The sequence below is a fragment of the Macrotis lagotis genome, chromosome 6 (assembly GCF_037893015.1).
Source record: "Macrotis lagotis isolate mMagLag1 chromosome 6, bilby.v1.9.chrom.fasta, whole genome shotgun sequence".
Classification (NCBI taxonomy): Eukaryota; Metazoa; Chordata; class Mammalia; order Peramelemorphia; family Peramelidae; genus Macrotis; species Macrotis lagotis.
The window spans coordinates 225794389-225809281 of NC_133663.1; the positions used below are offsets into that span (position 1 = coordinate 225794389).

A 14893-nucleotide genomic window follows, 5' to 3' on the forward strand; every position below is an offset into this window, starting at 1 on the left:
ATAAGGGACAGCTAGGTGGTGCAGTAGAGTCAGGGGGACCCGAATTCAAATGTGACCTCAAACCCTTAATAATTACCCAGCTGTGTGACCATGGGCAAGTCACTAAGCCCCCATTGCCTTGCCCTTCTTTTAAAATGAATGAAGGACAAGCAATATCATTCTTGTGTAAGAACTTAAAATGGTTATTTCCCTTCACAGAAAGTACAAACGCATTATCCTGGCTTTCATTGATCTCCGTAATCTAGTCTCATCCTATTAATGCAATTTGATGTACCATTCTCACCCCAGAAACACAGTCTGGTTTAGTCATCAGGTCTTTTCAATATCATTGCATATCACCCTGATTGCCTCTCATCCAGAGCCATCTCGTCCTGATTCCTATCTGGCCACTGGATCCAGGTGACTGGGGGAGAAAGTGAGGCTAATGACTCAGTACAGTACCCCCTCATTCAAATCCAATTTATGTGCTTATATTATGTTATGGTCTGGTGCTGATGTTATGATCTTCTTTGAGAATGAAAGACAACCATTATTATTATATCTCATATTTGATCTACTTCCATATCCTGTTCATGCATTCTATACTCAATGTAGAATGGCATTCTTCTTCACAACCACACTATGAAATAACGGAGGAGATTTAATAAATTATCTTAATTATGTACAAGACAACTAGATAGCCATCCTGGAATCAGAAAGACTTATCTTTGTGAATTCAAATCTGGCCTCAGACACTTACTTGCTGTGTGACCCTGGAAAAGTCTCTTAACCTTGTTTACTTTGGTTTCCTCATTTGTAAAATGAGCTGGAGAATGGCAAACTACTATTTGCCAAAAAACCCAAAGGTGGTCACAAATAATTGGACACCACTGAAACAAGTGAAAAACAAAAAGTAATATTTTCTTTGGGCTATCTCCAGTATTTTTCCTCACACAGTGTAGACCCAAAGGGTAGTTGTGACCCTCAGTTTCAAATGTGTAACTCTGTGGGGTCACCTTTCTAAAACTAGAGTCATCTAGAACTCCAACTGGTTTACTTTCCATTCACAATCAGCCAATAGGTCTTAACAAGGGTATTTATTGAGATAACATAGTAAGGAAAATAATATAAAGTGTCCTGCCCATCAAAACTTGGGGTACATTTTCCCACAAATGTATACAATGTCCCAAAGAAGAATGGGCACAAATTTAGATTATAATGATAGTGAACTTGACATAAAGGAAACATATCTGGCCGAGGCATTTACAACTGTACCTAGCATCTTTATCTAGATGATTCAGTAACTAGAATGCTGAACCTGGAAGCAGGAAGATCTGAGTTCAAATTTAGTGAGAGATATTTACTAGCAGTGTTCGGGCAAGTCACAAAATTTCTGTCTGGCTTAGTTCCTCATCTGTAAAAAGGGGGGAATAACTTCTGCCTAGTAGTGTTGGGAGGACAAAATGAGATATTTATAAAGTTCTTTGCAAACTAAAGTGATATATAAATGCTAAGTGCTGGCTGTTTTATAGATTCTTCACTCAGTTTCCCTTGGGGATAATATTTCTGCTGAGTATGTTGCTTAGTTGAGTTCCCAGATGGTGTATTCTATAATACAATTTAATTGCTAGGATTGGCTTCCCTTGAGGCCACAGCATGCTGTTTGCACTCAGGGGTTCTGTTTCTGGAAGCTGTTTCTTCCTCTGAATGATTGCTTTTCTGTTTCCATGTTTGTCTGGCATATATGTCGCTCATATCTGCTGAATGTAAGTAAGTGATGGAATATACTCAATGTGTATGTATGTGTGCATGTATATGTAGGTACACGTGAATATGTGTATGTATATTTGTATGTATACACATCTCTATGTAATTGTAGGAAGGTTGCTTAATCTCTTAGAGTTTAATGAGTATAGTATTTCTTTCTTACTAGTCACTTATAGTCTGACTTACTATTCACTTACAGTGACTTAGGGTCATTGTGGAAAAAAAATACCTTATGGGACTCCTGGAGATCCCTAGGAAGCTTGATTCCTCACTATTACCTCAAAGATAAAAATAGAAATACTTAAAAGAGATAACATTCTTAAGAGATATAAAAAAATCAGAATCCATCAAAAAAGAAGTGAGCAGACAAAAAGTTCTGATATACTTTATAATAAATGATGCTAATATGCAGTTAGAGAAGGAAGGAGGAAAGCACTTAGAGGAAAAAAGACTGAGATGGGATGCTGGGGGTCAGGGAATAGAGGGAAGAGGAACATAATCATTAAGTATTTCAAGGACTGTGGGAAAAAAGACTAGATTGTTTTACTAATAGGGCAGCAATGGGTAGAAGTTGCAAAGTTGGCCATTTCGACTGGATGCAAGGAGAAATGGAATTATTTGAAAGGAGGAAAGGCTTCCTCAAGAGGTAATAGATTTCCATTCACTAGAGATGCTCAGTTGAAGGCTGAATGATCCCCACCTCACCATGCAATATGCCATAGCAGGAATTCTTATTCAGGTGTGGATTGGTATAGATGACTTTAGAGGTTCCATCCACCTTGGGTTGTATTATTTTTAAATCCCATTCATTTTTCAAAATGAAGGGTGTTTTTGGTTTTACTTAATCTAACCAATTTCTTCAACTACTTCTGCTTTTATTCTATAGACTGACTGGGGTAGAATGAAAATGGCAATTTGAGGAAAGTTGAAAAGTGTGGAACTTCCATTTTGTAGAATGCAATGTGTTAATAAGAGATGAAAAAAATGATTGGCAAGGCCAAGGAAAGGCTTTCCAAAGTTGGATGCATGGATTTGCAATACAGTCAACAATGTAACTTTCTCTTCAGTAATCCAGGAATGGAAATGGAAAAAAAATAATTAATATGATAGATGTAGATAAAGCATTTAGTTTTTGTCAGGTATTATAATAAGTCCTTAAGGCATAAAAAAATCACACAAGTTAGCCGCATCCTTAAGAAGCATACATTTTAAGAAAAGACAAAATATTGGAAGAAGGAAGGATTTCTGTGGGGGGAGAGTACAGCTGGAAAAGACTGCTGGAAGGGAGATCAAAAAGATCTCAACTTGGTGGTTTAGCAGGAATGGATTCCTAGTTTTCAATTGGGTCCATATGCTCTATGAATGAGGGGGTATTCTAGGCAGTGACATAGTGATCTGGTCCTAGTTAGATTTTATTGAAGGCTTGGGAAGTTGAGAAAAGCAGAAAGTCAATCAAGAGAATGATTCTATGGATTTAAAGAGAAAACTCATAATTGAGCATGGTGTTCAGGCTAGGCAAGAAGAAAAGGGAAGTTAAGAGGATAATAGAATGGGAACAAAATATTGATCTTCCTTATAGCAATAAGTGTTGCTGTGGAAAAGAATTTGGCTGGCTCCACACTGGAAGTAAGAAACAAAACAAAACAAATTCTTTCCAGATCATGCTTATCTCCTTTCAAGGAGCTAGCTTTGGATATATCCTTTCATTCATGAATATTTCATTCATTCATTATTCTCCTTTTCTTCTTCCTCTTCCTCTCTTCTTTCATACCTATCTTTTCTCTTTTGTAGTTAAATATAGTGATGACCGACGGGGTGGGGGGGGGGATGGTGTGAAAAATCTAAGTTTAGGAACTAATATCTAAATCAGTCTGGCTTGGATGTAAAGAAAGAAATTAGTTCAAGTTAGATTAAGTGAAATAATATTTGTAAAAAGTCCTTAGCACAGTCCCTGACAGTGGAAGGTACAACATTAATGTTAAATGTTTATTTCTTCCTGGTTTTGTCTCATGGACAGATGGGGTCCAAATCTAATCCTGATTCTTTTCCCTGCAAAATTAAGGAACTGAAAAATAAAGTTTAATTTAAAAAAAAGACATCACACACATAACTCTGGTGTCCTCAGTTGATATTTAGTCAGAGATTAGAATCTCTGACCTTCTCAAATTCTGGTATATTTCAGTTTATTCATTTTCTTCCCTTTATACTCTAAATAGTATTATAAGCATAGGTACTTTTCTGTCAGAATAAGAATTGTGGAAAGGTCTTTAAAATGATGAAGCCAAACATCAGTGTTCAGCCCTATTAAAGGTCAAAACTTCCCACGGTAGCCAGTGCTAGGGTCTGGTTGATCTGGGGAAGGTAGAGGAGATAAACTATGGTGGCCATAGATTGGTAGATGAAACCTTCATGTGTTGTTATAACTTCCTGGAAGGAGTTTGATGGGATTAATGAGGAAATAGATTAAAAATTGTGGGCCTTGATTAGAGAGGAAAGGAGAACTAGAGTAAAGAAGCCATGAGAGGGACATAGTATCAGTCTTCAAATATATGCATAATTATCATGTAGAAGAAGCATTATATTTGTGCTGTGTTGACCTAGAGGACAAAGCCAGGTGGAACAACTGGAAGAAGTTAATGAAGAAAAGATTTTGACTCAACATATATCTTCCTAATAATTAAAACTGCCCCAAACTGGATTGAGCTATCTCAGAACTGGGATAACAAAATGTTTTGGGATAGTGGAGTTGGCAGGAAGGAGTTTCCTATTGATAGAGGTCTTCAGAGGTATATGAAATTTATAATTTGAGTAGTATTAGATTAGATGACCTCCAAGGTTTTTTCAAATTCTATGCTAACTTCTATGATCATGTGAGGTAATCATCAGATGATGTTGTATACCATGTCTATGAGAAGGACCATCACTGCAGCTATAAAGCCTCTGAAGAGGCAAAAAGACCCTACATACTGAGTTTTCAGAAATGAAAGTTTTATTCTATTTTGATGTTTTGCTGCTTTGCAGCTTACCATTCCATTCATTTGGCATTATTTTTAAAAAGAACTCTGAGGGTTTTATAACATTCAGCCATTTATTTTTCCACTTTCAACCACTTCTAATGAGTCTCAAACAGATAAAAGCAACAGCAAATATAGAGTTAAAGGTCTTTAGGCACATTTTGCATATGAAAACCCTGGTTTGCCTGCAAAATAATTGGACTCTTTTTCATTCTGTATTCTTATCTTTCTTTTTCTTAAATTAGCATTTTTTCTGTTTTATTTATTTTACAGTATGCCTGGAATGGAAATGAAGAATTCCTATTCAAGGCAATGGTGGCTTTCTCTTTACGAGCATTTTCCAACAGAGCAACAATAGGGTAAGTAAATAGTTAAAATTTCAAAATTATTTATTGGCAATTTTATTAGAGATTTCTTCTAGCACAATAGTACTCCATCACAATCATATTGTAACTTGTTCAGTCATTCCTCAATTGATGAGCATCCCCTCAATTTCTTTGCCATCACAAAAAAGAGCTATGATAAATATTCTTGTAGGCGCTTATTCTTTTTCTTCAGTCTTTGGAATACAGATCTGGTATTGCTAGATCAAAGGGTATACACAGTTTTATAGCCCTTTGAGCACAGAGGCAAATTCGTTCTCCAGAATGGTTGGACCACTGTCAGTGTGTAGTAATGTGACTACTTTCCCTCATCCCTTCCAGCATTGTAATTTTGAGGGATGTGAGGTGGTGCTTCAGAAGTGTTTTAAATTATGGGGTAGCTAGGTGCCACGGTGGATAGAGCACAGGCCCTGGAGCCAGGAGTACCTGAGTTCAAATCTGGCCTCAGACACTTAATAATTACCTACCTGTGTGGCCTTGGGCAAACCACTTAACCCCATTGCCTTGCAAAACTAAAATAAAAAGTTTTAAATTGCATTTCCCTAATCAGTAGTAATTTAAAATATCTTTTCATAGAACTATAGATAGCTTTTATTTCTTCTTTTGAAAATTGCCTGTTCATGTCTTTTGCCATTTATCAATTGGAGAATAGTTTTATTTTCATAAATTATAATCAGTTCCCTATGTGTTTGAGAAATGAAGCCTTTATCAGAGAAACTTGCTACAAAATATTTTGATATTACTTCATATGGCAATTTTAATAAAATGTAGATTCCCAATTATCTCTTTAAACTAGGTCTAACTTTGCTTATGTTCTATCTAATATTATGATTATTATCCCTGCTCCAGTAAAATAAAATTCTGCTCCAATCCTTCATTTCAACTCTGTATGTATCTTTCTGTCCCATGTGTATCTCTTGCATGCAACATATTGTTGGATTCTGATTTCACAAGTCTATTATCTACTTCCATTTCCATGAGTTAACTCACATCATTCATATTCACAGTTATGATAGCTAACTATGCATTTTCCTCCATCACATTTTCCTCTGTTTATCCTTTTCTGTTTTTTTTTTTTTAAATTTGGGCCCTCCTCAAAAGTCTACCTTTCTTCTGACTACTACCTCCCCAATCTGCCTTCTCCTTTATCACTTTATTCCATATCTGTTATCCCCTTCCCCTCCTATCTCCCTATTGGCTAAATGTGAATATGTGTATATATATTCTTCCCTCTTTGAACCAATTCCAATAAGAGTCACCCCCCCACACTTAGCAACTCATCATAGAAGTTCTTCCTTGTGCCTCTTTTATGTGAGAAAATTTGATCCAGTCTACCTATCCTTTTCCCCTCCTGCCAGTATATCCCTCTTTCTCACTCCTACATTTTTTTCTGGAGATTATTCCAACATAATTGTCTCATACCCATGCCCTAGGTCCAAGCATACCCTTTCTAACTGTGCTAATTATGTATCATCTTCCTATATATGAATGTAAACAGTTTAACTCTATTGAGTCCCTAATGATTATCACTCTTCATCACTTCTTTTTTCATGTTTTTCTTGAGTTCTTCTATTTAAATGTCAAATTTTCTATTTAACTCTAATCTTTTCATCAGAAATACTTAGAGATTCTCTATTTTGTTAATTATCTTTTTTTTTAACCTGAAGAATTATAGTTGGTTTTGCTGAGTAAGTTATTCTTGGTTGTATTTCCAGCTTTTTTTTTGGCTTCTGGAATCTCATATTCTAAACCCTCTACTATCCATGCTGATAATTCATTCCATGCTTTGGTTAAGTAAATTTTTTTTTGTTAACTATTAGTTGGTCCTCAAGTATCTCATTTTATTTCATTTCAATCTTCCACATGAACCATCTGATCAGGCAAAGTTTGATCTCATCAAAAGTATAGTAACTCTTCTGATCAACCTTACTAGCAATCATTGTAAATCTGACTTTAGTCTTTTGATTTCTTAAGATTTGACTAAAAAAACTCTTTCATTTTACATCCAATAAATCTCAATCCAATTAACAATAACTTTACTTCCTTTTCATTTTTTAATCCACTAGTACATTCAGGAGTACTGAAAGGAAATAATTCTGAGTAGCATTTTATGACCCTAATGGAAACCTTTCGACAGGCAGTCTGTGATGTTAGAATAATATGGAGCTTAAAGCAACTATTTAATTAGGCTTGCTTGCCACATTCAAAGAAATGGTCCTACTTCAGTGAACAATTTTTTTAATGTCATAGTGCAAAAATTGTAAAGCTTCCTAGATTTAAAGAATAAATTTCATTTAGTTGGTTGTGGAGATAAAAAGAAATCTTGTTGTCATGATATAAAGATACTGCTATTTTATAACATAATTATGCCAAATTAAATTATTCTTTGAAAAGCAGAAATTTTAACAGATAATACATCATCATAATTAACGACTAAATCTTTTAGGACCCACTATGTGTCTGGGACTCATACATTTGCATAATATAGCAAATACTTCCAAGAAGTACTAATGGTTTTTGTCTTCCCTTCATATGCAAAATCTCATGCTTTACTGTCTTTTTCCTTCAATAATCTTTCATATATTTGTGAAAAAAAGCTGATGATTGTTTTATTGTTTTAAGAATAAAATGCAAACTCCTTTGACATTTAAATCCCTTTATATTCTGACTCAAGTCTGGTTCTGAATTTGTTACTCTTTGAACTCTTAAGTTCCAGTCAAATTAATGTAGTTGCCATTCCCTTTTTAGTACTAAGCCTTTCTGAACCTAACTCCAATCCCAGAATGTACTTCTTCCTTCTTAGAAGCTACAGTTTCTTCCAAGGTTCAATGTATATACATATATGTATATGTATATACATATATATGTTTACATGTGAGTACACACATATTATTATTCAGTCATTTCAGTTGTATCCAACTCTTCATGACCCCATTTAGGTTTTTTTTTTGGTAAAGAAACTGATTCTTCAACTTATTTTACAGATGAGGAAACTGAGGCAAACAGACATTAATTAATACTCAGGGTCAAACAGCTAGAAAGTATCTGAGATCAGATTTGAACAAAGGAAGTCTATCTGACTCCAGGCTGGGCCCTCTATCTACTGGATCACCTAGCTGCCTAGATAGATAGACAGACAAGATAGATGGATAGATAATTGAATGAATAAATTGATATGAATATATAAATGTAATATGCATGTGTAAAATATGTATATATCTATTTCTAGAGCACTAAAGATTGATTCACTGATTCAGTTTGGGGAATCTGCACCTTCTATAATTGCATGAACTGGGATAAGGCTGGAATGCCCTCACTTGTGCTTTATTAGAGCATTGATTTCACTGATTTGAACACTTCTTCCACTTGTCTGAATATTTCCTGTTAATGTCCTTTGATGCATCACTTACATCTTGTACTCATCAGGGTGTGGTCCAGGACTCTGCCTTGGACTCTTTCAAACTCAACACATCCAAAATAGAACTCATAACCTTCTTCCAAAAATCCATCCATTTTCATAAAGTTCTTGTTTTCTGTTTATGTGAATCCCAGCCTTTGAATCATCTAGGTTCAAAACCTTACAACTGATTTTTAACTCTTTCTTATTCTCCCATCACCATCTAGTTTCCTAAGTACAGTTCATTCTCTGGTATTTCTCCTCTTCCCTCTATTTACATAGCCATTGCCCAGTTTAGACCCTTATGACTTTTCACCTAAACTTTAGCAACAGTTTCCTAATTGCTCTCTGCCTCTAATCTACTTCATCTCTAATCCATCTTCCAACCCAAATGAAAATTTTATAGCCAATAATCCACGTCTTTACTCAGTAATCTTCAGTGACTCTTTATTATATCTCACTCTAAAAGAAAAACTATTGTATTTGACTTTAAAAATTTTTTTAAGGCAATCAGTATTAAGTGACTTACCCAGAGTCACTTAGATAGTAAATGTAAAAGACTGGATTTGAACTCAGAAAGATGACTCTTTCTGACTCTCAGTTTAGTGTGCTACCTACTGTGCTGCCTAGTTGCCCTCCAACACAATACCTGGTAGATCCAAGGAAGCTAGTAAAGCTGGGCCCTACACTGTTTCTCTCTCTCTCTCTCTCTCTCTCTCTCTCTCTCTCTCTCTCTCTCTCTCTCTCTCTCTCTCTCTCTCTCTCTCTCTCTCTCTCTCTCTCCCACACACACACACCAGTTAATGTAATTTTTACATTTATTAATCCTTCACAATATCTTATTTACCACATGCTGCAGACTGCTTATTTCTACCCTCTGCCTTTCCTTTGCCCTTTTAGTGATCAATTTAAATTCTTGAGTTTGTTCTATTCTATGACTAGCAGTCACATTAAAAAATTATTTGTGCTGAAAAATGAGAGTTTGCTACAGAAACCCAATCTGTTCTCATCTTCTGTTTGAACTCTAGGCTGAGCTCTTTGTTCCTTTGAACAGTCTATCCAAAATAGGCATTTAAGATTGCTTTTTCTTTTAGCTGTAGAAGACAGAAATTACACAATCCTTCAGTTGCTTGCTTTTTTTTCAGTGTAGATAGTTTAACCAGACCTTGTCTTTGTGTCTCTTTCTGTGTGTGTGTGTGTGTGTGTGTGTGTGTGTGTGTGTGTGTGTGTGTGTGTGTGTGTGACCTTGGTTGCTTTGCAGTATTTTGGGGCTGGATGTAATTGAGGTTCTCCATATGTTCCTGTTTGCATATAGTATTATGCTGATTTCATTAAGTCCTTTAATAATGAATAAATGTTGAATTTATTTTTCCTAAAGGAAAAATGGCTATAGTACAATAGTAATTTTTTTTAAAACCTAGTTGCTCTTAAAATAAAATTTTGGAGAACTATAATGCTTTGGGGGTGGGTATTATAGATAATTCCACTTTCTGATTAACTAAGAGGCAGAAAGCCTTTGTAGAAAACCTTCCTAATGCATATTTATATACTTTCCAGCTTTAATTAGTACAATTACTGAATATAATTGAATCTTGAATGATTGAGCACTATGTGGGTTCACCAATGTGTTCATCTTTAGGTCAAATCAAATAAAACAATGAAATATAATGGTTCTTAAATTTGTATGATAAAAGCCCTAAGAAAAATTTCTTCTTAAAGTATGCATATATTTGTATGCCAAGGCCTGGTACATACTCAGCTTCCTTATATGGAAATTCTAGGGAACCTGATTCCAACAAAGTGGTGAGGACATGGAAGGGGTGACATTTCATAAGTTAAGTACATCATGGAAGCACAGTTGATTATTTTACATACATGCACACACACAAGGATGGGTACAATATATACAGAGAAAAAGAGCCATGTCAATAAGTAAAAAAAATTAACTAATGCTGGAGATAAGCTTTGAGACTTTTTCATTGAATAATCAAATATCCCTATAAAATTACATCTACCCAAAGAATTCAAACAACTGTCATTGTTATTGACTCATGGCTGCTTTTCTGTGACCCCATCCTGTGGTTTTCTTTGCATTTCCTTCTCCAGCTCATTTTACAGATGGGGAAACTAAGGGTTAAGGAACTTTTTTTTTTTGGTCCAGATTCACACAGCTAGTAAATGTCTGAGATCAGATTTGAACTCATGAAGATGAGTCTTCTTAATTTCAAACCCAGTGCTCAGTTCACTGAACCACCTAGCTGTATAGGGCTTTCAAAGGCTTTTATCTGGTCTTGTTTACCACTTCACTGAAAAACTTTCTCAAATGATTAATGATTATTTAACAGGGAAACTCATTTGCATTGTTTTTTCAAGCTCTTTTCTCCTTGTCTGTTTTTGATAATCTAGATACTTTTTTTAATTAAAATTCTTTCCCAAGAGTAAATATTTGTCTTCTTTCTTCTCTATCTGATCCCACCCCAATTCCCATTGAAAAATTTTAAAAAAAGGAAAACTCTCCTAATAGACAATTCCCACATTGGTTATATCTTAAAATTACTCATCTCCTTCTGTACCCTGAGTCTTTTTTGTTTTTTTAGATTTTTCAAGGCAATGGGGTTAAGTGGCTTGCCCAAGGCCACATGGCTAGGTAATTATTAAGTGTCTGAGGTTGGATTTGAACCCAGGTACTTCAAGGTTGGTGCTCTATTCACTGCACCACCTAGCCGCCCCCATGTACCCTGAGTCTTATGACTTTTCTTTCAGGACATTTGTAGCATGCTTCATTTTCATCCCTTTGGAATCATGGCTCATCACTGTGTTAATCAGAGTTCTTAAGAGTTGTTTTTCTTTATGATATTGTTCTATATAAATGGTTCTTCCAATTCTACATACTTCATTCTGTAATAGTCCATTTGAGTCTACCCAAGTTTCACTGAAATTGTCCTTTTTATAAATTCTAATGGCATAATATTACTCTTATTATTTCATACTATAATTTATATGACCAATTCTTAATTGATGTCATTTGTGGCAGCAAAAAAGTGATAGCTATAGATAGTTTTATTAAAAAAAGAATTAATATAAATACTTTTGTACTTATAGATCCTTTCCTTCATTCTTTGATCTCTTTGGGACATTGTGTCAAAGAGTTTGCACAATTGATTAACTTACTGGGCAGAATTGCAAATTGCTTTTCAGAATGGCTATGCCAATTCACAATTCTGCCTTAAAAATGCATTAATGTACCAGTTTTCATGCAGTTCCTACAAAATTTGTCATTTTTATTTTCCTTTCTGCCAATAGGAGATAGAACCTCAAAGTTTTCTAACTTTTGTTTTTTTAATAGTGATTTGGAATATGTTTTCAGAGTGAGTGAGATATTCCCTCTTCAGAGTTAATATTCCTAGTGAAGTCCTCTCAGGGTTAAAAATCATTAAAACAAAGACAGACTACTACTCTTAGACTATTCTTAAAAGAAAGACCTTGCATTCCAAGCCAGGCACTTTCCTGAGGGGGTGGAAATAGTGAACTGTTTCCAGAGAGACTTTGCATTTTTAGTTACCTATTTGATGATAAAACTATCTTAAATGGGAGAACAGTAGATTGTTCCCATGAGAAAAATCTTGCATTTCAACAAGGCTCATAAGACTCCTTTTGTTTCATGATAAGTAGACTGTTACTTCAATAAAATAGTTATAGTCCTGAAGGTTATTCTCACTATCTGGACAGTGAGGCAATATTTTATGAAAACTTTTCATTCTTTTCTTTGTTGTTGGGTGTAGATTTTCACAAGTAGAATGTAACTCTGAAGACAAATCAATGAGTCAACAGAGAGGGATGATAGGGAGGAGGAGGGGATCGAGTTAGGCCATATAATCTTGCTTGACTGTTAATTAGGGGTAGCTTCTTTATCTTCACTACCTTTGTCCTTTGTGAAACTTGGAGTGTGCCTTTTCTCAAGAAAAACCAAAATAAACTTTTCTTTTTTTGTTCAAAGGAGTCTCTCTCTATTTTTTTTTTTTTTTGCAAGGCAATGGGGTTAAGTGGCTTGGCCAAGGCCACATGGCTAGGTAATTATTAAGTGTCTGAGATTTGAACCCAGGTGCTCCTGACTCGACTCCAGGGCCAGTGCTTTATCCACTGTGCTGCCTAGCTGCCACCCCCCCCCCCACCCCGTCTCTATATTTTTAAGTGGATTTTTATACCACACAATAGTGAAAGCTCACATTTGTTTCATAGAAAACTGCTTTTTGTATCCTTTGATCATTAGACTCAATTCCTTCTATATTTTGGAAATAAAACCTTTTATGTGAACCCCCCCCACGCACAGTTATCTTCCAATTTTAGCTGCATTAGATTTGTTTGTATACCTTTTTAAATTTATGCAATTAAAAAAAACAAAAAAAATAAATTTATGCAATTAAAATTATCTATTTTATCTTGTCATTCTCTCTATTATTTGCTCTTCCCTAATCCTGGACCTAACCTCTTGGGGTTGGAACTCTCATGCATTTGTTATTTTTGCATGTAATTAGCTGGTGGAAGGAATTTTGTGTCTGAAGAGGAACACTGGAAGGAGCTCATTGGTCCTTACCTCTTTGTGAATGGAACCACCCTTTTCCAGCCCTCCCTTTGGAGGCAACTGTGAACTGACTTTTCTACTTAGTCAACTCCCCTCCACATCATCCTTCAGAAGTAGAAATTGGATATTTAACATAATTAAACTAGTTCTCTACCTTCCAAAACAACCTCTCACTAGAACTAGCTTCCAGGTTTGATTTTGGTATGGATTTGTTTAATCTTTTGCCTGCTTTTGAAGAAGTATAAGAATATATAATCAAGGAAAATTTCTAGTTTAGTCCTGACCAGTGGAAAAACCCAGGGAATTAAAAATGGTCTTTGTGTAGCTAAGCATGGCCTCCCTCTCTGCTGTCTTTGAGCAAATGAAATATATCTAAGCAAGTAATGCTTTAGTTTTATCCTAATATAGACTTTAAGAGACTAGATGATTAGAAATGCAAACACTTTCAAGAAAGAGAAGTAAGCTTTGAGGTAGATAGAAGAGAGAAGAGGTTTGTAGTTTTGGGAAAACAAGGACAGCTCTAAGCCTATCAGAGTTCTGAGTGGTCCTGAGTTGCTCAGCCACCATCTTTCCCAAGTATCTTCCTCCCTACTCAGGGCAGCAGCAGCAGCAGCAGCAGCAGCAGCAGCAGCAGCAGCAGCAGCAGCAGCAGGAGAAATTACAATCTTTTTTCATTCATTAAGATATCAAAGTTTCTCAGATCTTTTAGCATCCCTCAGTTTACTTGCACATTTCTCTCTGCTGTAGATTTCAGCTTTCTTTCTTCTTAGGGAAAAAGGGAAAGGAAGATTCATCATTTTCTGGGATAAATGTGACTCTTAATATTCAGAATAAAGCAATGAATTCTATCCGATTCTAAGGACATCCATTTTAGTGGCATTCTGACTCATTGGATAAAGAGGGCAACATGTACATTTGTTTTATGGAATTTGTTGAGAGTAAGAACTGTGTCTTTTTTATCTCAACTTGCATCCTCAATGCCTAGTATTACATATAAAAGGAGCTAATCCATATTAAGTGGAGAGAAGACCATAGGTCTTTAGAAGGAAAAACTTGCCACCAACATATTTCTTGTAGTATGATTTTTTTTCCCTTAAAAATAGACAATGGGGAATGATAGGAATCCCAGAAAATTGAACATTTGGAATGTTACCAAAGTATATATTGCAGCAAAAGATCTAAATTTAGTTTAATTCTAGAGATCTTTCTAGTTTGTCCACAAAATTTCTTAAAATACCAACTCCTCAAGAGTAACTCAAGATTTTAGCAAGAATGGTGAAAAAATTTCCTAATCCAAAACAATCCTTTCAGAGTTAAGAAGTTGAGTAGATTTCTTCCTTTGACTGGTCATATGCTTAATCTTGTGTTACAAAGTCTTATGATTGAAGGAGAACAGCCTAGTATTGTATTGATGATAAAGAGATTAGTGGCCTTGGGGGCTTGTACAACAGACATCTATCAGTGTCTTCTGCAATTTTTGATGTCTATAAACAATAGTTTGATTATTTTTTGTAGTGTGAATTGGTTTTCTTCTTAGGCCTCCTTATTGCAAAGTGTCAGTAGAGCCAAATCTTAGCATATTAAATCTACACTTCTTATATTGAAAGATAAAAGAAATTTATATTTTTTTTGGGGGGGAGTGGACTATTAAAATTATCTCAACATATTTTGTTGAAGAAATTATTGCAAATTTTTTTTTATCTGATGTCTACATTTTTAAAATTACAAGTGAAAAATTGAAAATTAACAATATACATCCTCAATAATCAGT

The 14893-nt window shown here is 35.1% G+C and overlaps 1 protein-coding gene across 2 annotated transcripts in view; it reads left to right on the plus strand.

The window, feature by feature from the left end:
- Positions 1–14893, plus strand: part of CLTRN (collectrin, amino acid transport regulator) — a 64970-nt gene that overhangs the window by 23159 nt on the left and 26918 nt on the right. For both annotated transcript variants that reach the window (XM_074192379.1, XM_074192378.1), the window contains exon 3: positions 5034–5119. In XM_074192379.1, the coding sequence (XP_074048480.1) occupies positions 5034–5119 (86 nt within the window). The remainder of the gene's footprint in view (positions 1–5033; positions 5120–14893) is intronic.